This window comes from Manduca sexta, chromosome 27 (genome assembly GCF_014839805.1).
Source record: "Manduca sexta isolate Smith_Timp_Sample1 chromosome 27, JHU_Msex_v1.0, whole genome shotgun sequence".
Classification (NCBI taxonomy): Eukaryota; Metazoa; Arthropoda; class Insecta; order Lepidoptera; family Sphingidae; genus Manduca; species Manduca sexta.
Window position 1 is genome coordinate 8890998 of NC_051141.1, and position 23017 is coordinate 8914014.

The 23017-nt window shown below is 33.4% G+C and overlaps 2 protein-coding genes across 2 annotated transcripts in view; one reads left to right on the forward strand and one right to left on the reverse strand.

The window, feature by feature from the left end:
- Window positions 1–7301, forward strand: part of LOC115442895 (dual 3',5'-cyclic-AMP and -GMP phosphodiesterase 11) — a gene marked incomplete in the record, with an annotated part of 100153 nt that extends 92852 nt beyond the window's left edge. Inside the window, 1 exon segment of the mRNA XM_037443818.1 lies at window positions 1–7301.
- A 221-nt stretch (window positions 7302–7522) lies between these two features.
- Window positions 7523–18929, reverse strand: LOC115442896 (paraplegin). Its single transcript, XM_030168099.2, has 15 exons — window positions 18623–18929; window positions 16447–16596; window positions 15935–16063; window positions 15398–15535; window positions 14958–15051; window positions 14383–14516; window positions 13997–14161; window positions 13485–13636; window positions 12915–13137; window positions 12546–12679; window positions 11091–11227; window positions 10490–10692; window positions 10038–10157; window positions 8771–8956; window positions 7523–8549 (listed from the first exon to the last, which is right to left on the reverse strand). The coding sequence occupies exons 1-15, from the start codon at window positions 18797–18799 to the stop codon at window positions 8343–8345; spliced, it is 2349 nt and encodes a 782-aa protein (XP_030023959.1). The 5' UTR covers window positions 18800–18929; the 3' UTR covers window positions 7523–8342.
- Between the last annotated feature and the right edge of the window lie 4088 nt (window positions 18930–23017).

Genomic DNA, 23017 nt, shown 5'->3' on the forward strand with positions numbered 1-23017 from the left:
CAATGTTGTGATTAAGATATACATATAAAAATGTAAAGGAGTGTGTTTCTGTTTTACGGGTCTACGCAATGACTAGAGGCCAGAGGTCGGACTTTGAATGTACAATGCAATGTTATCGAATTTCAATCTTTGTTATGAGGTTGATGCGTTGCAAAGTGATCTGTTGTTTGTCGTTCGACTGTGCGGCCGGGTTGTTTCTGATGGCGTCATCGAATATTAATTTCGTTATGCTTTTAATTAATTATAAAGACAAGTAGTCGGGCTTGTCGACTATTATGGAGGAAACGTCACTGCCTATGTCCTCGTACTTTACTAATATATCAACTGTCCTAGCGGAACAATATGAAGCACAGATGTAATACGTTATTTGGTATAAAGTATACTATCACGGAATCGGATTATTTAATAGGTTGATGTAACAAATAACTTTTTTTAATGAATAATGCAACTGGTTTGTTTTTAGCTATTAACTAATGATGACAGTCGTATCATGTGCCACGCTGTCCAGGAACAAATGCATTAAATTTGCCCAGCCTACACTAAGTACTAACAAACTGCTAAATAATCCGTTTCCCTAATATTTAACTTTGATGTGTTATGATAAAATTATTAGTCGTTAAGTTTGGAGTGATATTTAAAATCAGATCTATTTTTTTTTACTTGGTGACTATGATATTAATTGAAAACCTGAAAAAAATTATGTCTTCGCGTTCATATAAATATCACTTCAAACCAAATCTTTGTGTAAATGACATCAGTTAGTATATCACACATTAATCCATTATTTTTGTTCAGGTATTTCGTCTCGCTGAATCGCCTAAGTCATCCCAGTCTAATTAGGACGATGGACGCCGAGCATCCTTATCACCGTCGTAATAGAGTTTAAATTTGTTGGCGTTCTAGAGGGTGTTATGGTGATGCACCTAAACATCTGGAGCACCACCGCAACTCTAGTACCAGAGGCTTACAAACTTGCCTTTTGAGTGTAAATAAAGTCACCGTTTACTCACGAACAAGTCTTTATTTCATAGATTTGGACTCGGTAAAACACGGAATTTAGTGGTGCATCGTACCTGCAAAGGTATTGTTAGAAGTATAATGAAATTGTCGGTATCGGGCAAGTATGTTGTGTTATGTACCTGGTTTGGGTTCTTCGTGCAGTCGACAGGGTGAGGTTAGCCAATGATGTCTACTGTACTTATTATTTTACCATAATCTCTAAATGACAATTTTGTTACGACACCCAGTACAAATTTTATTTTTAACACTATTTTTAGTGGGTTTATTTTTGCCATATCTTTTGATAGATTTACGGTAAGAGATAGTGATTAAATATAAAACAAATATGTCGGATGTCGCACAAGTCAAGGTTGATATTATAGGTCAATTCCGAATGATGGAAAAATACAATCAAATTTGCATCAAGGTGAGTTATGAGACATTATGTCTCGTCGGTAAACATTGATAAAAGTTATTGATTACAAGTGATTGATATATTTTTTATTATTTAAAGACACACAGACCGTGGCCTATAATCTGTTTCTGAATGAACGTTGACTTATGGGACAGCCAGTATTTAAATTATTGCATAATGATTTTGTTTTGAAAACGGTTTGTTTTCTTTGTCATTTTTACGATTGTGTTATACCAAAAATCGTAGTGCAATGCGCTACATTTATTCCACTGGATGGAAGTTAATATTATGTTAACCACGCAATGGATTAGGAGTCTCATTATCAGTAACCTTTAGTATTTCAAAGTTGTATAGTCATAGTTTTAAGTGCGCATTTGATTTAAGTTTGTAAGCGCTGTTTTTGGTTTATGAATCAATAAGATCAATGCAGTATTATAGATACGTTTTCGTCATACATAATTAAGATTACTTGGCGGTCGTCCATAGACCACGCGACACAAATTCGAATTTAACCTTTTACACATTTTATCCTGTACAATTTTCTTCTTTTTTTATTGAGTCTCCGGCTTTAGCCGAAAATGGCACATGGCGTGGTTTGTGGACGTCGAATCCTCATCAGACTTGGTCTCAAAGCTTTGCGCTTAATAAATAACGCCCATAGCGCTTATCGCCAGTAAGATAATATATTGTTCTAATGTATTTACTATTTCTTTGTATGGCAAGTTTGTAATACGATGTAAGCTTACAAAAACTGCACGATTCTAAATGAAAAAAAGTTGTTCAGGAGCTACACTGCGTCACTGCCATCGCGATGTGGGCGTGCGAGGGAGACGACGAGAGGTTTCCGTTAGGCGCCCTCACTTGTTTATATATATATGAATATGAACTGCCGCCTTTTATCAGATTCACTTGCTGTTACGTAATCCTTATAGTTTATATAAAATCAATTACGAGAAACTAATCTATTTCATTGTGGGTTTTAAAAAGGGTCGTATGTTTGCTTGTTTAATATCACGTAGCCGTTTTTATTATATCCATTTTCAAGATTATTATACTATAAGCATAGATGCCCTTTTTAGTCCAAAATGTAAATCTCCTTGTTGTTAATTCTCTGATATGGTCTTTCATAAAAGCTTTTATATAGTATTTATAGCTACCCAATTAAAAATATTGTGATATTGTCGCTTTCTTCACGCTATTAATTATAATTATTCTGTCCATAACCAACTGGTTAAACAATGAAGACAATGCAAGTAGAAATTTCCCACATATTACTGATAGAGCAAAATTGCTTAACTGCCTCTCCTATTGTCACAATTTCATCTCTTTTTATCAGTAGTACGTAGAAATGCTTATGTGCGCCCTAAACATCCTAAATGTATAGTATGAACTGACTTTCTCAGTAATCGTGTAATATTAATAGAAAATATTAATAATGTTTAGTTTGATAGAACAAGCGGCAAAGACAGTCGACGGGTATTAACATTTGGTTTTTAATTGTAGTTCTTATGGACTAGGGTGGATTATGGACACCAGCCTTACGAAATTAAAAACCTATTTTTCTCATTTCTGTAAAACTTAACTGTGCCCGAAATAAGGACAAACAGGTATGTTGTAAACTAAAGCCCCGTTTATTATGATACATAGTGTAATATACGTGTTAGTTTAAGGCGATAAACCACGGTCGACGCTGGCACGTCGCCTACGCTACTCTTAATTTAAAGTAATTGTGAGCCGGCTGTCTTTACGCTTCTGTAAATTAATCTGAAGCACACTATATAGTTTTTATGCTTCTACATTGTAGTATATAGTTTATAAGCTTAGCGTGTTTACATGTAAATATATGTTGTACAACAGCCCGCGTTGGATGCTCATGTGTGGGTATTGGATGCACGCGACGTCATGATTTTGTGAGTATACATGAATATAATATATATTTCTGTATATTATTCAGTTGTCGCCTAATTTGACATTATAGTGTAAATTATGTTTCACTTTTAAAGTAGGACGTTTTGATTATGGAAGGTAATGACGAGAGTGAATTGTCAAAATTAATTTCATTAAATAGAAAAGTATCGCAACAGTTCTACTTATTTTTCTCAGTCGTCTAATAATACTAACGTAATTTATTTTGCTTGTTTAGCATATTAATTGACAAATCGGCGCGGTGCGGAGAAAATTAGGTCAAGGTTGTGGGTGCGGGTTGAATCGCCGTGTTAGTATAATTATGTATCTAACTTTGTGTGATTCATAAATATTTGGCTTGAGAGTCGTAGGATCATAAGTTCTTCGCATTTTTTGCTACTTAAGACACAAAACGTATCGTTGATAACGTACTATAGACGGACGATCTCTGTTGTAGTTATTATATTTAAAAGAATAAGTTAATTCTGGAAATTATATAGGTCAATCCCACTATTCATAGACATTTTTTATCTAAAGACGGAGCAAAACTGTAATAGCACGTCAGGTCAGTCAGTCAACAAGAAGTTTCTTAGTGCTGACATTGTTGTATCTCAATAAAGTTAAAAAATGCCATTGGGCACTGAGAAACAGACTTGCTATCACAGCATTACTCCGTTCTTGGATTAAAAACGGGGGTAGTGTTATGGGGATAATGGGGGTAGGGTTTAATCGTTGACGCCGCGTGCACGCTATAATATAGGTAAATTAGTATTGTATTCAATACGATTCCGATTTGAGAGCATTTTTCGGTAATCCAACGTTCATGAAACATTATTAAAATTCCTACCCAATTTTTTTGTCTGAAATAATAATACTATGCGTTTGATTTTAATGTGACGAAATCATTTAACTGCGACGCATTAAAATAATGAAGGAAATTAACTGAACTAAATATTATTTATTACCTATACAAGCTCTCACTCTGCCGCCATCTTAGTTCCAATAAGATAATGCAAGTAAAATATGTTGACTCTAATAACGTATTCGTACTCACATATTGGCTTTATTCTGTTCTGATCATGCCTAGGAACTAAGACGGCAAAGCGGCGTTGGAAATTTTTAGTGTATGCAAAGGGGATTAAAACGAACTACATACGTATTAGTAGGATGATTTGTAATTTTTGGTACTGTAATATTCATTTTGGAATATTTATAATTTTTTTATTTCTTTTTAACGTGTCGCGATAGTGGTATTTTGTGACCGTAAGTGCATAATATGTACCTAATGTCCTGCTTAGACGGCCATATGAAAATGAATGGCGCAGATTGACCGGATTGACGCGGATTAGCGTCAAATCGGATTGACTGAGAATTACCATTGTGTTCTGGGACTGAATGCTTCTCATCGTTCTGGATAAAGACACTAAACTTGCTCCTCACGATGGGTCACGTTTATTGTGGGTGTATACGTACTTACTTATTAGCGTAAAAAATATTAATGATATCTTATGATATAAACAATATCCAATTACTTATATGTTATTTGATTAAACAGTTTTTAATTTTTGTTTTAATTTACTAATCAGCCTCTATATGTATATGGGTTTAGGAATCCCCTTTTGCATCACTCTGTATATGTGTACCTTAACTTAGTATATAGATGGAAATACGTGCTCAATGTTTCCTAGTATTATTCGATGTACGATAGCGTTATTTCTGATCGCACAATAATCATTAATTTATGTATGATTATATTGATTCTATTTAGGTTTTACATTGCCATAAAGGAGTAAATAAAACGCAGTCCACTTTCTATATTAACAGATTTTTTTTGAACATGCTTCTAGTACCTAACTTAAGGTAAAAAAAATCTCGATTTTGTTTGCATGATAATGATATTTAAGGACCGAGAGAGTATATTAGTAGGGAGCATTCGGGTCCAAAGAACGGCATTCCTCGTTATAGTTAGACCGCAGGCCGGCTGATGTACGACAATATCGAAGGTTCTGGACCCGACGCCCTTGTCTCTGGCTTCGCGGATCTCCGTCTTCCTTGTCTTGGAGGTTAAATGAACATATTGGCCATGGAGGCTCGGCACGCGGGAGACTACGGCAGCTTATTATGTACGACGACGTGTGTATAGTGTAACGCCGCACGGCTATGAATAAGTCACAAGTGTTTAAGTTATAAACGATCTTAAGTAAAGTTGCGTTAGTGGTGTTTATTGTGTTTCGTTTGTATGCAGGATTTGTCCTGTTATGTGTTCGAGTTGGTTTATATAAAAATTTTGTTTCTGTTTATAAGTGCTCTTCTTACCGGTGTTTTTTTGCGGATGTTGCCAGTTGGCAAGGGCTATGTAATGTATAAATTTTGTTGGGTTCAATTATGGTAGGTATACTTATAGTAATCGATATAAGATTTGTTCCAATATGTTATTGATAACAGGACAGTCCTCGCCTTGCCTAGTCTGTTGCTTCATCTCCATAACGCGAGAGTGAAACTGTCAATATATTTTTTTTTACGTATCATAATGTACCTATACATGTACACATTATACCAAGAAATGAAGTATGTTTAATTTGTTACAACTCACATTACCTATATTTGAAATGTCTAACATAAAACACAATTCATTGTAAAACTTTCTTATAGTCATAGACAAAATATGATTTTATTACGGTGAGCTGAGGTAAATTTGAAATTTGTAACAATATTTTAGATGTTAAGAGCTCAAAAGTATTTTAATATTTATATATATTCTATTTAATCCTAAACATGATACTTTCAGTGTTTTTATTGTTTTTGAGACGTACATTGCGAATGTAGTTGTAGTTGATTTACAGTAACGATGAATATAAACGGCGTACTTAATTTTGTTTTGTTTTGATAAGATTTTTTATCTTTTTATTACTGTTAATTAAACGAGCTTTCGAACACACCGATGTGCAGGCCAGTTGAGGAGTGACTGACTTTATATTCGTTCAGGAATTTTATATTTGAAAATCATAACTATTATATGATTAGGGGAATAAGAAACATATGGAAAGCAAATTAATATAATTTCTTTTTAATCATATAAATATATACTTTTAAAAAAATTATAAGATTTAATGGATAACAAAAATATATTCTGATGCCTAACGTTCTTTATAAAACATTTGGAAACTGTACATCGGAATTCGTAAGTCATTCAATTGAGACCTAATAAAAATATATGTAATGATTACATAAAGCTCAATTAAAATTTCAAAAGTACTGAATGTTTAGAATAACGAACCCCGGAAACATCTCACCCCATACTACGGATACTTTATATGACGGAAGCTCCCCAACGTATCTTCGAATTTAATATTTTCATTAGTATCTTTACCACCTAAGCGGGCACTCGGCCCTGACTTGTATTTAATTAAATTTTGAAGACTGCATTTATTTGATATTTAAATAATTATATATCTGATACATATTCAAATGTAGTCGACACGTTGTATAAGTATTAGAGCCGATCCTGATGACAGTGACCAGAAGATGAGGAACTTAATTTAATTGGCCGTTTACATGAAATTCACGTTTGTATGCGCATTAACTACATGTATTTTCGTAATAATTATATAAAAAAATTGATAATCTGCAGACGTTTTGACAGAAATATCCGCGGCGCACAAATTGCTTTTCACGCGTCAAGTAAACGGGTACTTACATTTAAATAAGGCTTCTCGCAAAGAGATATATTCGCGACTACGCCACATCGCGGACTGTGCCATGAAGCGTCAAACTTTAAGACTATGATCGTTTGACACTCCGGATCCGCCAATATTTGTGAGTAGCTTTGATTTACTGGGTCAGTGTCGCAGGAACGCTCTTCTTAGCTATATATATAATGTAGTTGTTAAGGATTGATGTAACCTGTATTACTACTATCTTGAAGATCGGTGTTTATTCCGTGTCGCATTCTCTTGATTGTGAATAAAATTGTTTAAAAATATTGTCGTGTTTGAATTCTTGCGAAGAAATTAATGGAGGCGGGCCTGAATGTTTTAAAGGGACCTACCGAGCCACTGACCTATGGTATACCTAGGTGAACTTTGAAGATTCTTTAGTAGGTAGATAATTTTGACATCGAGTATCTACATGTAATTGTTAATTTACTCTGAGAGTATAGAATACTTAGGATAACGCGTAACAGGGATGTTTGAAACAACTATGTACATATTTGATTTTTATTGCACAATGATCAACAATTATCTACAAAAAAACTATCATAATTTACAGACAATGTGAACAAATGACTTGTTTTATTTATTTTGAAGTGTAATTATTTCTGAAGTTGATATTCAAGTACATAATAGTGGGTGATAGATGTGATAATAAGAATGTTCGTTCACATTATCCGCAAGCTTTAAATATGATAATTTAGGGGCATTTTATTGGCTACTTGCTCTTGACAATTCAATTGAATAAGCCTAGAGTCCAAAAAAACTACACAATCTTAGTTACAAATAAATAACTTCATATAACTTCTTTTAAGACCGAACTGTAAGGCATAACTGGTATTTAGTTTATCATAAAAATAACACTGGATTTTATTTTAATTACTAGTTTCTATTCATTATTTCATTATATCATGTTAAATGATTTTATGTGTGCTATTAATAGTATTAGTCCTATTGCATACATAAATATCGCTGTGGCGCTATTATTTCACCTGATTTTATGTCGCATAGTACTGCATCAGTGGAATCGACTCTGGTTGAATATGATAATATAATAAAATTGAGTGAAATTTGGGTATTTACACTAAAATACAAATTTGCTACTTCTCTGTAAAACATATACTTACTATATGCCATGTGTTAAATCTTTAAAAATTACAAAAGAAGATGAATTAAGCAAATTTTTACCTCCGTCTATTGATAATGGAAAATTACATATATATCCAAATCAGGCGAATTAAATAACAACGTTAGTCTTTGCTTACTATTTTATTAGGAATACGCGATTGAGTCCAGTTCTACTTCAAGCATATTTACAAGCCGGCTGGAGTCTCTGGTTTGGCTGACGGCGCGCCGATGGGCGTGTTGTCTTCAGCAGTCGCTGCTTTCTCCATATTCTTTAAGTTTGTTTCGAATTCCACGGGGTCGATGAACTTCTTTCCAGGGAAAGGCGGCGGTCCGAGTATAGCTTGAACTTCTTTGAAGTTCAATGTTTCCTTCTTTAGAAGCTCTTCTGCTAACTGAAATGAGTTACAAATATTTTCTTAAGATATCTTACGTTGTATTTAATCTACGTTGTACTCTCTAACCAGTTTTTTTAAAATATGTACCTACTTATAATGACTACTACATAAAGTATTTATTAATTTAATAAATGTAATTTACTATTCGAGCATACGAGCTAACTTCTAGCATGAGTTGCAAAAAAATGCAGAAGTTACTATGTAGAATACAATCATACCTGTTTCAATTTGTCCTGATTGTTCCTCAACAATTGTTCTGTAGTGAAATACGCGTTTGCTATCAATTTGCGCGCCTCAAGGTCTATCAAATTCTTGAGGCTTTTGCTGAAGGGGCTGCTTCCATGCTGCTTCAGGTCAGGGAAGGACAATAGTCCCACTGTTGGCGACATGCCGTAAACTCTGATCTGATGGATAAAAATAGGGTTTAAATACAATTTAAATTCTTAGCACACAACAGACAAAATTTGACAACATAAAAACCAGTATGCAATTTTACTAAATCATTTCGCTGCGCATTGGTTTAATATAAACAAACATAAAATTTCTTAAGAAATTAATTTGAATCCATCCAATAAACATTTCACTAGGTGGATATTGCCGTCTTATATCGCAGAGCTGTAAGTACGAAGGAGCGGGTTCTATTGAAATAGAAAGAGCCAGCTTACGACTATTACATTTTTTTTTCAATTAAAATGCATATTTTAGAAGTTAACTTATAAACGAACATAATAATTGTTTCACTACAGTTAAACTTAAAAAAAATAATTACATATTAATGTTTCAACATTTTTATCACTAGAACATTGTCTAGGGAATGTCATAAAACAAGTATTTTTCACATAACAATATGATAAATAAAGCCTGTCCAGAAATTAAAAAACATGCAATGGAGGGCGCCATTTTTGTTTTTTCGTTTTAAAGTTAACATTGTCTCTTGTACACAGTACAAGAAATTATTTAAAATTTCACTACAACAAATAGAGAGGTTTTAATTGTTTGGTATTTATTCCCTTGTTTGTGTATAGAGGTAGTTTCGGATAATACAGTCCAAAGTATCAGGTATATACATAATGTTTACAAAACATATAATATTAATATTATATATTATAAGATTTATATTTATCTCGCTAAGCAACAACACATAATAACGATTATTTATCTTATAACTCTTGATTTGAATGATATAATACGCTACCAGTCCAGCTAACAATAATTACTGTAAATTATAAATGTTATTTACATTCAAAACGGAATTCAATGTAAATTGTATTGCAAATGGCCCTGGAAGTATGTTTACTTTATATTTTATTTATAAATTATAATTCATTAATATTATATTTTAGTAGACAATAATAATTTAAATTTCGTTCATAATATATCTGCCTTGTAATGAACAAATTTCTGGCAACAACTCAACTGCATTGCAATAATATTAAATATTTATTATGGTAAATAGCAAGGCAGTTGGGCGTGCAACCAGCTCACCTGCGCGTACGCAATCTTAGTGACTTTTTCTAAATCGTTCTGCGCCCCGCTGGTGATCGAGTTAAAGGTGATCGCCTCGGCCGCGCGTCCACCCAGCGCCATACACATGCGGTCGAATAGCTAAAACATTATTCAAAAATTTATTTTGTTCTATTAGTACTAGTATAATACTTATTACCGGTCATGCCTGCGACCGTGACTTTTTTCTCGTAGTAAAGTACCATAACAACAGTAAGTAAGTGTACGTGTTTCTATGACAAATATAAATTTCTTGCCCTGTAGCTCAATTTCTACACAATAAGGCAAATAAACAAACAAACACCTGGAAGACGAAGCAAATATATTCACTTTTCGTATCACTTAACAATTAATAAGTTAATATGCCTTTTTTTGTGATGCGGCTTGGTTTTGGTGGTAAATGTGACCCAGCCTATAGTGTACATGAGTATCACCTCCTCTTTAGAGTACAGTTTCTGATCCGACGTGGTGTACTGAGCAAAGCCGAGCGCCATGTTAGTGCGAGGCACTATGGTCACTTTGAGCAGCGCGTCGGTGTGCTCCAGCAGCCAGCCGACCAGTGCATGCCCCGACTCATGGTACGCGACTATTTTTTTCTCGGCCGGTGACATCGCGTGACTTCGTTTCTCTGTACCACCTGAAAATGTATAGCAAAACATTATAAACTGATTGTCACAGGCGGAAAGCGGAATTTGTCGTCGAACGAGATGGATGCTAAGCGGGAATACCTCCGCAGAGCCACCGTGGAAGAAAGACCACTCATTCTGGTAGCCTCGCCAGCAGGAGTTACTTCTTCGGGCGCATAATCGCTAGGTCGTTTGTACATTAGAACCCAGTTACCCCGGACTTAATGGTTCCTCACGATAAAAGGCATGAGAGCGATGACAGGTAAAGTCAAAACTTCCTCTCCTGGGCTGCGGCAGTCGGTAAGACGGAGAGAGTTAATATCTTATTAGCTGGGGCTTTCGAGGATGCTACAGAGCAACCCCCGCAAGAGGACAAAACTGTTGAGTTTGCTACACCCCAATAACTTACCAACAACCCGTTCGACTGCATACTCTAAGTTTGCCGCACGCACAATGTTTTGTTTGTGGCGCGCCGCGTGCAACGCCGCCTCGTTGCAAACATTCGCTATGTCCGCGCCGCTGAAGCCAGGCGTCAGGTACGCTAATCTATAAATAAAATAATAACCAAATGTGTGGTATGCTAGGAAGCGTTGGTAGGACACCTTTAACGCATGCGTTAGGGCAAGTTGTATTACTGAAGCGTCTCTGTGGTACTGTATATAACTAAAGGCCTCGTCAGAGAGCGTAGCTCAATATGATCACAATAGGGTATTAAACTCTTTTTTAAAAGTGTCTCAAATTAATCTTAAGGTGATCAAATACCACTAGAAATTTTATAAAAAAAATATTCAATCAATAAGTGCCGTTAAAATACATTTAAATATTTATATTTTAAATTTTCCCGCGTAAATAAACGAAAACGTTACAGGCCACGTTGCTGACGTCATCTCGATAGTAAACATCAAGTAACAACGCTGTGCACAGAGAAAGAGCAAATTATTATAATTCAAATAAGCTACTATACTTATCATTGGTGTGTTGTTCCTGAATGTAAGAATACTAGTGTGAAAACGCCGAAAAAAGTTGTGGATTCAAGCGCCAACTGATATAACTATGAAGAAAACTTGGTTTAACTTGCGAGAAGAGATCCAAATTTATTGTCCGAAAAAATTGTCTATTTCGAAAAATTTGAAAAACTGAACGCGTATTGACACTTCAAGTAGTTTAGATACTTGATAACGTGATGTCATGGCAGCACTCGTTTTGCATATTTGTAAAACAAATAAAAAAACGTCAAAACTTTGAACTGAATTTAGAAATTTATTTTGCGAAGTTAACTACTATTTTCCGATTGCTTTTTGAATGAACTATCTTACAATGGCGAAGGGTGAAATTTTTCAAAAGGTAACCCGAGGCAAAAATAATTGCCTTAGTTTACATATTGCGGACAATTTAACAGCAAACAAAAAGTAGACAAACGTAAATGAACCAAAAAGGGAAGCCGGTAGGAATCGGGTTGTATGGACGCTTCGCCACTGCTACCTTATTTATGTATTATTGGCTTTTTCTCACATACACTAAAATACCCTGTTATAAAAGTTATTATTAATTATAATTATTCATGTGGCGTGTTGAATCCCCGCGTCAAACTACATGTGGTAGTGTCATATATGATCATAGTAACCGACACGTAAAGAGCACGTCATCAACACGCGTCGTGAATATCGCCCTCAGCCAGTTCTTGGCTGGCGCGGCCACTATACGTTCGAGAAATCACATTTCATGCAAAACTAATTAAAGCGTTTAGTGCCTTACCTGTACATTTTTAGGCAGTGATGGCAAATTGTTTTTTTTTTCAGTTATTTTTTTTTTGATTACCTAATTCATAAAATCATTTCATCTCATAAATGTACAAAATATTTACCTTTTAACATAGTAGTCTGGAAGTTGTTCCAGGACTATATTTTTAAGATGCCTTTCAAATATTTCCTCTCGTTCCTGTAGCGTGGGCAGGTCGATCAGTATGTGCCGGTCGAAGCGTCCAGGACGAAGTAAAGCCTGATAAACATTTAAATACAGATATCAATATGTAGTCACTTTGTATGTTTACTCGACTTGACTAAACGTAGAGAATCATGCATAGAAACGTGAAAAACATAATATCATGGCACGCAATAGGCGAACAATATAAAAAAGAGACAAATTGGCTCTGTTTTCTAGGTAGCATTTGCCGTTGCTATATTTGTGTATAGACATTACGCATAAAACAAAGTTACATTATCCATCATTGTACCTTATCGAGCACATCAGCTCTGTTAGTGGAGGCAAGGACCACGACACCCTCGCGGCTTTTCATGCCGTCCATCTCGACGAGGAGTTGGTTGAGGGTCTGCTCCCCCTCGCCTCCCCCGGGACCCCAGGAGGAGGTACCCGAGGACCGTGCGCGCCCCACCGCGTCCATCTCATCTATGTATATAATACAGGGTGCGCGGGAGCACGCTTCTTTGAATAGATCTCTGTGGATTTAGAGAAAGCATGCAATATTGAAATATATAAGTTTATTATGCTACATTTGATTGATAATATAAGAAAAGTAATATTCCATCTGTAATATTTATAAAAAGCATCATTGTTTGCAGTATATCTGTCTACAAATATTGCTGCATCTCCTGCCATATGACAAAGATGCTGTACACATTTCCAGAACTTATACACAAAACTTTTTTATCCTTTACCAGTTAACTTAATTTTTATAGAACATTCATACTATCTGTGATTAATTTATAAACCAAAAAAATAATGTCTAATTATAATCCATTACTTATCAACAAAAACAAGAAATCAAATACTAATGTCAACTTACCTGACTCTGGCTGCTCCCAAACCGCCGATCATCTCAATAAACTCGGAGCCATTCATGGATAAGAATGGTACGTTTGCCTCTGTAGCTACCGCTTTAGCCAGCAGAGTTTTGCCACAACCCGGTGGACCGAGGAGCAATGCGCCCTTTGGCACCTGAATGACAAATTCAATAAAAACACATATTAAGATAATCCATTTTATATAAAAAGAAAATAAATAAATAAGAAAATATAGTATCAAATGAAATATTATCAAAATAACTAAAACTTTACTATTACATTCCCATAAATCTTTAATTTTAAAAAAAATCATATTATTGTAGGGATATAGAAATCTAAGTAATGAGAAATTTGAATGCAGTGGTAATTTCTTTTGCTATTGATGACATTCTAAATAATTTTCATTGGTATAAGTTAGTGTTACAGGCTATGTGTGATCCTGGTAACAGACTTCAGCACGGACGGGGCTGTGGGCAAAAGCTAGTTTAAATAAAATTTAACTTTGTAAAAGTACCTTAGCTCCCAAGCTCTTGTAATGCTCAGGTCTCTTGAGATAGTCAACAAACTCCATCACTTCGATCTTAGCCTCTCGCAGACCGGCTACGTCTTCAAATTTTACTCCTTTACCTTGACCAGTCATGGAATCAACTAGCGTGAACTTTGCACGACTGAGTTGATTCTGAAATTGTTTAATATATTACCGGATTTCTTATTATGCCAAAATAAATAATGAATCATTAGTCATAAAGCGAATGGCTTACTCATTATTAGTAATAAGTAAACCTGAATTGTAAGCAGCTAGTCTCTTGCATAATAGACACCTGCCATCTGGTGATTAGCTGCTGTCTTTGAAGCCTCACAACTAAGAAAGAAACTATATAATAAGAGAATAATACATACTAAACCACCTATGTTGATGTTCATCTTCATACTCTTGGTAGAGTAAAGGAAGGACAGTATAACGGCGCCAATCAGGAGTGTGGTTATCACTTTCCCGGCTACACTACCATTTCTATCGTATATTATTCGGACACCTATAAAAAACAGGGTAATAAAAATTTCAAAATTGAACGAATCCCTCCTACCCGAATTTCGGCCACAGCGGTCAATCCTAACAAAGATCAGCCGGGTACGCAGGAGATAATATAATGCACAAATATGTGCGTAATACACAGGTGCACTCTCTGTTCCTTTATCTTCATTACGGTGAGACAGCTACCCACATGACCGGAGAGAGATCAATTCTAAATAATTATATTAGGCTTAACAATAATAATGTTAAAATTACAAAAAAGTCATTATTATTACGACGACTATTAGAACGAAAAGGATCTCGAGATACTTGAATGAAAACCAAACATAAAGCATTCTTTAACAGTGCAGACAAAAGCCGTTTCCTTTCTGTTTGTCTACAGCACAGTAAAGTTGTATTACACATGTCTGTTGTTGTAATTAATTATTAAAAAAAGTGATACCTTCTTTTACGCCCAAGTTTTTTTCGGTTTCCCTTAATTTTTCTTCAAATCTGTGCATGTCACCCACATTCATGTGATAGACACGGTGATTTGTCTGAAAAATAAATTATTTAAGCTTAAATATCTAAACACAGTCATGAATGCATTTAAGAAAATGTTGTATTTTCTGTATATGAAAACAATTCAGCCGAGATGATTTCTTGATTATTCTGATGTCAAATAAGAATTGTATATAATTAATTTCTTATGTTAAACAAATTAGTACAATAATTGTGAGGTAACTCAATGCAGTCACATGACCACTTATTATGTATAATTATATATTTAATATGTCATCTCACAGATTGTAACAGCACTTATAAATATTCTAATTCTAACTTTCAAAGTAATTTTATGGTTGATTATTCTTAATAATATCAAAAAAAAGTATTAATCCTTACTCGTTTTCCTTTAATGACGGCGCCCTCGTGTAATATAATAGTGACTACTTCCAAATCAGGTCTCACAATAAGCTCCTCCACTTCTCCCATTGATAACATTGAGTACACAAACTCATTCCATGATACATAACGTATGAGCTAAAATTTACATGTAATTTTTATATTAATAAAATCGACAAGCACTTATAAGTAGTTTAAAGACTGAAAGAATTATACAACATGCATCAAGTTGTGATATTTTTTTACGGGGTTTTCTTTTTTCTATACTTAGGTTTTTGAAGATCGTGTTGTTGGTGGTGAACATATATTGTATTGGCTGTAAGAATTTGATAATTGCAAAGATAATTGGATGGTGAATATTTTGTTTGTTGTAATAATGTCACATAGGGCACAATTAAAATGAGACAACATTGAAACATGGTTTAATTCTTCTGAAAGATCCAATCACATTCAAATGATTTTATTTTTGTTTATAACAAGATAATATTATAGTTCTTGTAAGAAATCTGTAAAATTGTTTTTAATTCATTTACACACCTCATTTTGAGTATTATCTCCCGGCACAAGTATTGAACTCATCAGTATTAGTACACATGTTGTGAACATCCAAAATGCTGCTTTCATAAGTAATGATGCAAACTCCTCATTCTTTTTATCTTTCTTCTCCTATAAAAATCAAATAAAATATTTCTTATACTTTCTAAATCTGAAGTTTCTTTAATTACCCTAATTGTACTATTACACTGTTCCCTTTTGTGATGCAATGATAGGTAAGCAAGACACTGATAGTAAGCCGTAAGCCTATAACAGTAATAATATTACTTAATAATAAGATATTAAAATATTAAGTCTCATAATTCATAGTAATTACATACTTTACAATATCTGGCAACCAAGAAAACAATAGTGCTAGCACAGAGTTCTTGGCAAAAATTACAAAAATATGATATAATACCTAATTAAATGAGACACCAATTACTTAGATAAGTCATGTTTTAGTTCCTTAGATAATTTTTACATGTTAATTTTAATAGCTGGTACCAACATACCTTATCATTATCATCTTTCTTGTTGCAATTTCTTCTTGTTGTATGTAGTTGTCTATGTTGTAAACTATTAAACACTGTACTAAAGCTGGGTAGATTTGATCTCTGTAGTAAGGCACATGCTGCTTTATATTCTTGCTTCAAAGTGTGTTGCTGAAAATCACAATAGAATATTGTTTCATATTAAAAAATGTACTACTTCAAAACCACTAGAAAGCAAAAAGTCATTAATTTTATAACACAATTTTGTTTAGGAATTTTGGAGTCAGTAATTAATTTAAATTCACCATTGTTATTGGATATTTCTTTATGCATTTACTTAGCTTAGTCAACATTTAATTTTTTTATTTATGTAATAGGGGGCAAAGGAACGTTTGGTTCACATGTTGGTAAGTGATCACTGTTGCCCATGAACATCTGCAATACCAGGGGGTATAGAAGTGCGTTGCTGGCCTTTAAGGTGGGAATAAACTCGTTTGATGAAGGTTGCTAGGTCTATTGTATAATAAATTATTAAGTGTAGGTTTCAAATGGTGTTTAAGGCAGTTTAATTGTTTATCAAATCATTTTTATTTTTTCCTGTTTTGTATTGCTAAGAAATAGGATCCAATAGAACCCACCATAAAGTGGAAAAGTCAACAGAAATCAAAATATGCTCTTATTCACTTGGATCACATGTAATTCCTATTATTTTGATTTAAAAATCAAACTACTAACCAATTTTAATAAAAATTCTATAGGATTAATGTGCAAATATATTTTTAATTAATTTTTTTTACCTGTGATACTAAATAATACAGTTCTGTGCAACAAACATTTAAAATAGTACACTACAAATTAAGAACCTTTTCCTTTTATTAATATCAGTTAAAATCATCATCAATCATATTTTGTGTTTTGTTCTTGTGATCCCTGTTTTCATTTACTGAGGACTGAAGAGGATTTGAGGACTAACAATAATTTTGCATAACTGTGATTAATCTTATCATAATTAACATTTCATATATCTTCTATACTTATAATAAATCTGTAGAGAGTTCAATTCTGTACATGAAATATATTTCCAAAATAACTATCAGGGGGTGATAAGGGATTGATACTGATGCCAAAAATGCAATTAGTAAAATTTTTGTCTGTCTGTCTGTATAACCGTTATAGAAACAAAAAGTACTAGATGGATTTTAACGAAACTTGGTACAATTATTTTTCATACTCCTGAGCTGGTTATAGTATACTTTTCATCACGCTACAATTAATAAGCTACACAGAAATCATATATGACGGAAATGTTCTCCTTAAAATTATGTAAAAAATATCCCACGACAGCATATGTCTATCTTTTATGGTTGACTCACAATAACACGTGTAACTCCCGATAACTTAGCAGTTCGAAGCTTTCTCATTATATTTGTCTAATCTTACGTTTATAACACTCTCAGTCATCCCTAATTAAAAAAGTTAACATTATTAAATATTCCATAAAAAGAATCATAGAAATTGGTATAGAAACACCAAAGTTATACATGAAATCACGCTAATAATAAGCCATCATGGATGAATACTGAATCATGCTATAAGGATTATTTTTGTATATATATAAGGTCGCGAACGCACAGGCAGGCGGCTTGCTTGGCACCTAGAGGCTAGCGAATCACCTAGCGAGTAGCTTTGTAAAACGAACATTCTCGAACGTTCGCGACTGGCTCGAATTTTGAAGTCCGAAATCCACGCGGGCGAAGCTGCGGGCGGAAGCTAGTGTTATCATAAAATGGTAAAAGTTTAATAAAATGTATCAACCAAACATTTATGAACTGGTATTAGTCATTCTTTCAATATAGTAATTGTATAAAGCTGTAAAATTTTGAATAGAATCATCAAAGATACCTATAATTAACCTATTCTTTAACTATTAACTAGCACTTGAGGAACATTGGTAATATGAAAAACCATTTTAACTTCACCTGTTTTGTTCACCCTACTCTATTAATGTATTTCATAGTTAAGTATGGAACAATATTATTTTGCATTGTATTATACTCAAGGTGGAAGAAAACTAAAGAGTTCTGAGATTATATAGAGCGGATATTGGATAGATTGTCATACAAAAATGTTGTTTTCTGTTTTATAGGACAAGAGTTCATTAATTGTATAATAAAATATTTTTTGATATAATACTCACCATATTTTTGGACTTGTAAGTCAAATTATGCAATTGCGAGAATGTTCGGCAAATATTCACAAAGTTATTGTGGTAAGTTTTGTTTATGTGTCGCAATGAGCCATTACCCAAATCAAAGCGTAATTTTGACTGAATTTTTGACACGGATAGTGTAGGTAGTCTCTTTATAGACAACATATTTGAAACTTTTCACTATATGCATAGAAATTCAATGGTTAATAATGTTTTATAGCTGTTTTGTAATGTTAGTTCATTTTCAAAAGAGTTAAGAGGTTATAATTATTCAGTTCGCAAATGTCACTGTCAATAATTGTCATAGTTCATGGAATGTCATTCCTTGTCACAAGTCAGTAATACCAGGGTAATTAATTGAAATTTACAGGAATAAGGGATCTCGGGAAAGATGTCAAAAAAGATCTGTATTCAAATTTCTGTAAAAAATACTGAATGCTCCCGAACAAATCCCACATGTACTCAATAGGATTGAGATACGTGGAATGAGCCGATCACTCTAATACGTGCATTATGATGCATGAAGATTGCATTTTGGCCGAGGTGCTGTCGATGACAAATAACCTCAGATTGCATAATCTCGTCACAGTATTGCTCCATATTTAAATTGCCTTGTATTCAAGTGAGATCTGTTCTTCCACCTATCAAATTCCAGGCCACACCTTTAGCGTTCCGCATTTTGCAGAAAACGGTCTCGTCTCTAATTACGCTTGATTGCGTGTTAACAGCATCCGCGATTTCATGTTGACTGCTCGCAGTTTTCAACATACCCACAGCCCTAAGCTTCTCTTTCCGTTAAATAACGACGTGACATAAAGATCAAGAGTCATAAAAATTACGAAGAAGTAGCGTTATTTATTTTTCACGAGAAAACATCGAAAACTTACAATAATCTCTCACCTTTTTACGTAAGAAAGTCCTGTATACTGCGACCTAGTTGATTTTTCCTCTACGTTTCGAAAAGATTTTGCTTTATAATCATACATTTTTAAATTTCGAACATTTATTTATCGATTTTCCAACCTACATTTAAAATTTTAGTGGCCAGTAGATTTTAAATAGAGCTTTAAAAATATAAAATTTGTAGATAATACTGTTATCTAAGTATGATACTAAGTACTGTAATCTAAGTATCTATTTAATATTATTGTTTATAATAACTTCTTCTTGTTCTTAATATTATGGTTAATAAAAGCAAAATATGCAAAAACTTATACGAAGAATTTATTTTTTACTGTATTATAGATAAGTCAGAACATTAGCGAGTAGAATATCTGATGTTGAGTGATTTATAATAATTTCAGCATCCATTGAACAATCGTGAATGCACCACTGGCCATACAAAAATGAAGGCTAAGATTTGCACACAGACGAGACACGGAAATATCTCATCATACCTCCAAAATATACCAAAAAGCAGACCAGTATAACTATCCCGTGATTCAAACAAGCCATACTACTAATTAATTAAATATTTCGTAGATCTATCAAATTAAAATTTTTAACTCTTAATATGACTCAAAATTAAATTATTTTGTTATCTCCTTTTTAGGGTTTTTTACGACAGCTTGAAAGGTAAGTACTTCGGGCTGTCTTAAAAGAAGTTAAGCAACATGAATGAAATAATATTCCTAACGATTTCTCTAAAAAGTTGCGTTGTAATGTTGTCCTGGTAACATTTAATTTTACGTTTCGTTTCACGAAACATTTGTATAAGTACCTAAAAGGAGTAGAATGTTCAAAAAATAAATTGTTATCGGGAAACCGTACCTAAATAATAATTATATTATATGGTCGGGAAAAACTTTGTAGCGTTTTTTGTGGTTGTATAGTCACTTTCAAATATTTTAAGCCCCTGATCAAATCCTACAAATCCAAAAGGCCCTAAACATACTACTAAAAATATTAAGAAGTATTATTAGGTTTCTTTTATATTTTTGATATTTTATCTGAGTATTTTATATTTATTTATTTTCCATATATATTATAATTCTCTTTGATTTCTGTCAATCAGCGTCAGATAGACTTGTGGCGTTTTTGTTTTATAGCTGGGGTGTAAGATTAGGTTCACATAAAGTTCCACCGAGACAGTGCTTTCAGCAAAGCACTGGTGGAGTTCTGTCGTGTTCATTTTGAGGTCCCGGAGCTTCACCAAGGTGCAGATGGAGACTAACATGGAGTTTTTAGCCGGTAAAAGTCCGGCATACTCTGCTTACCATTATTAGGTAGGGATCCAAGAGGATTTTACCCATGAAAAAAAAAATGAAGTTTCACATAAAGTATAAAAACGCTATCTGTTGTCGACAAGCTTTACTATTTCTGAGCGATCGGGTGTTGTGAAATTGATCGATTTGTGTTATCGGTAATTTTATTCTTTTCTTTTACACTAACGTATTAAATTTTTACACTAATACTATTTACTTAAATTAATAATATCATGTATGTTTAGGTACTTATGTATTGTGTTTAACAACAGTATTGATTTCTAATAAGCAATTAGTACATAAGTTCATGAAAAATGGGTTCGCTTTGCTGATGCATTTATTCTGTAGACAAAATTATCGGGAGCGTATCGGTACCACTTACTTAAGTTTTATAGAAATAAGAAAAAACTTAGGGTCATTGATATATTATATCGATGCCTATTGTTAAAATGTATACAGCTTTTATGTTGATTTAATATTCACGAAATAAATTTCTGAGACTGAAAGAAAGACTGAAAAAATTAAAAATATATTAAGTGTATTTATATAAAAAAAAAAACTTCCATCAAGAATTACATCGACTAAAAAACGAGTTAGGTATTTGTTTTAATAGTTATGAATTTATGATTGATTCATCGGGGATCAGCCAGGTTTATGAGGTTATAGTACAGAAGTGTGTGCGCAATACACAAGTGTACCTTCCCTTGTAATTAATTAATCAGTGTAATTAATTTTACGTACATCGCATATTATGCGTAAAATTTTTGTATGTCAATCTTTCCTCTGTCGCTCTATATAATCTTAGATCTCTTTGGTTGGGTGATTTTTTATGCACTTATATGTGTATGTGTGAATTATCGTTGCTTTTACGGTGAAAGCAGGCACATTATCAAAATTTGTTGTAGCTTAATGGTTTGCTTTTTTCAGTTTTCAGTGTCGGATAAATTGAAGCCCACACAGTCGTAGTTGTGGTCACAGCTAATGTTTTAATATTTTTAAAATATTGTTTAAATTCAAATAAAATTGTAATCAAGTTATCGTTTATATTTAAATTTTTATAGATACATTTTTTATAGGACAGTCCCCTCTGATTAAGTATGAGAACAAACATATTAACTTGACGTTCGAAACTGTCTATTTGATTCATGAGTAGCGTTCTATCGCGACCATGTAGAATATATTATGTATCGTAATTACGCAAGTATAAAATATTATTTATTTATTATACAAAAGTATTATCTGCGCCCGCTTGGTCTTGCAGCAGAGTATGTAATATGGTAGGTACTAAGCCTATTTTTTCGGGTTTGATCTTTATTTGATTTTCCATGTATGGTTGTCAGATAGGTAAAAACGGTGTTAAATCGTCCCTTTAGTAAGTGCCATACTATGCTTACAAGTATTAAATTGAGTCACATGGAAGTTGGATGTGGGCAAACACTTAAAAGAAGATTTTTTATATTTATTAAAGACGACCAAAAATTAAAACAGTAAGATGCAGGTACTCTACACATGAAATAGGGGTTAGAATTCAAAACGCCGATCTTTACGAAGTCTGATGGTTAAATAGCATGAACCCTAAGAATGAACCTTAGATGTTACCCAAATCTTCATTTTTAACAACCTCTGAAGGGTTGGCAAAATAGTCAAAGTCTCTAAGCTGTAACCAAATAATAAAATTTTCCTTCCTTAGTTAATAAAGCCATAGTCAGGCGTTTAGAGGTTATATGGAAAAGTTTGGGGTTGTGTGTAAAAACGGATAATATCTATATTGCCGTGCATTGAAAATTTTTTTGACAAACAACACATTTTATTTAATTTATTGGAAGTAATGTTATAAACTAGTAACATAGTAGTTACTTCCTAATGTAAAAGCGGAACTATTGGGAGGACCTACAAACGAATACAATATTATATATAGGTGCTCATGGTACATAGTAAGTCATAAAATTAACTGTACTAACTGTCTATACTTATATTAATTTGAATCTTATTTTTATATCCGTTTAGTTTATTTTTACCAAGAAAAACAATATTGGCAAGAACACAAATAGGCTAGTTGAAAGTTTAAATTTGTTCTGCTACTTATGTGGGTGACTGTACGTAATCAGGTAATGATATAAAATTAAAAGGCAAAAGCTGAAAGTGACTTGATATCCACATGTATAATTAGAATTTATTG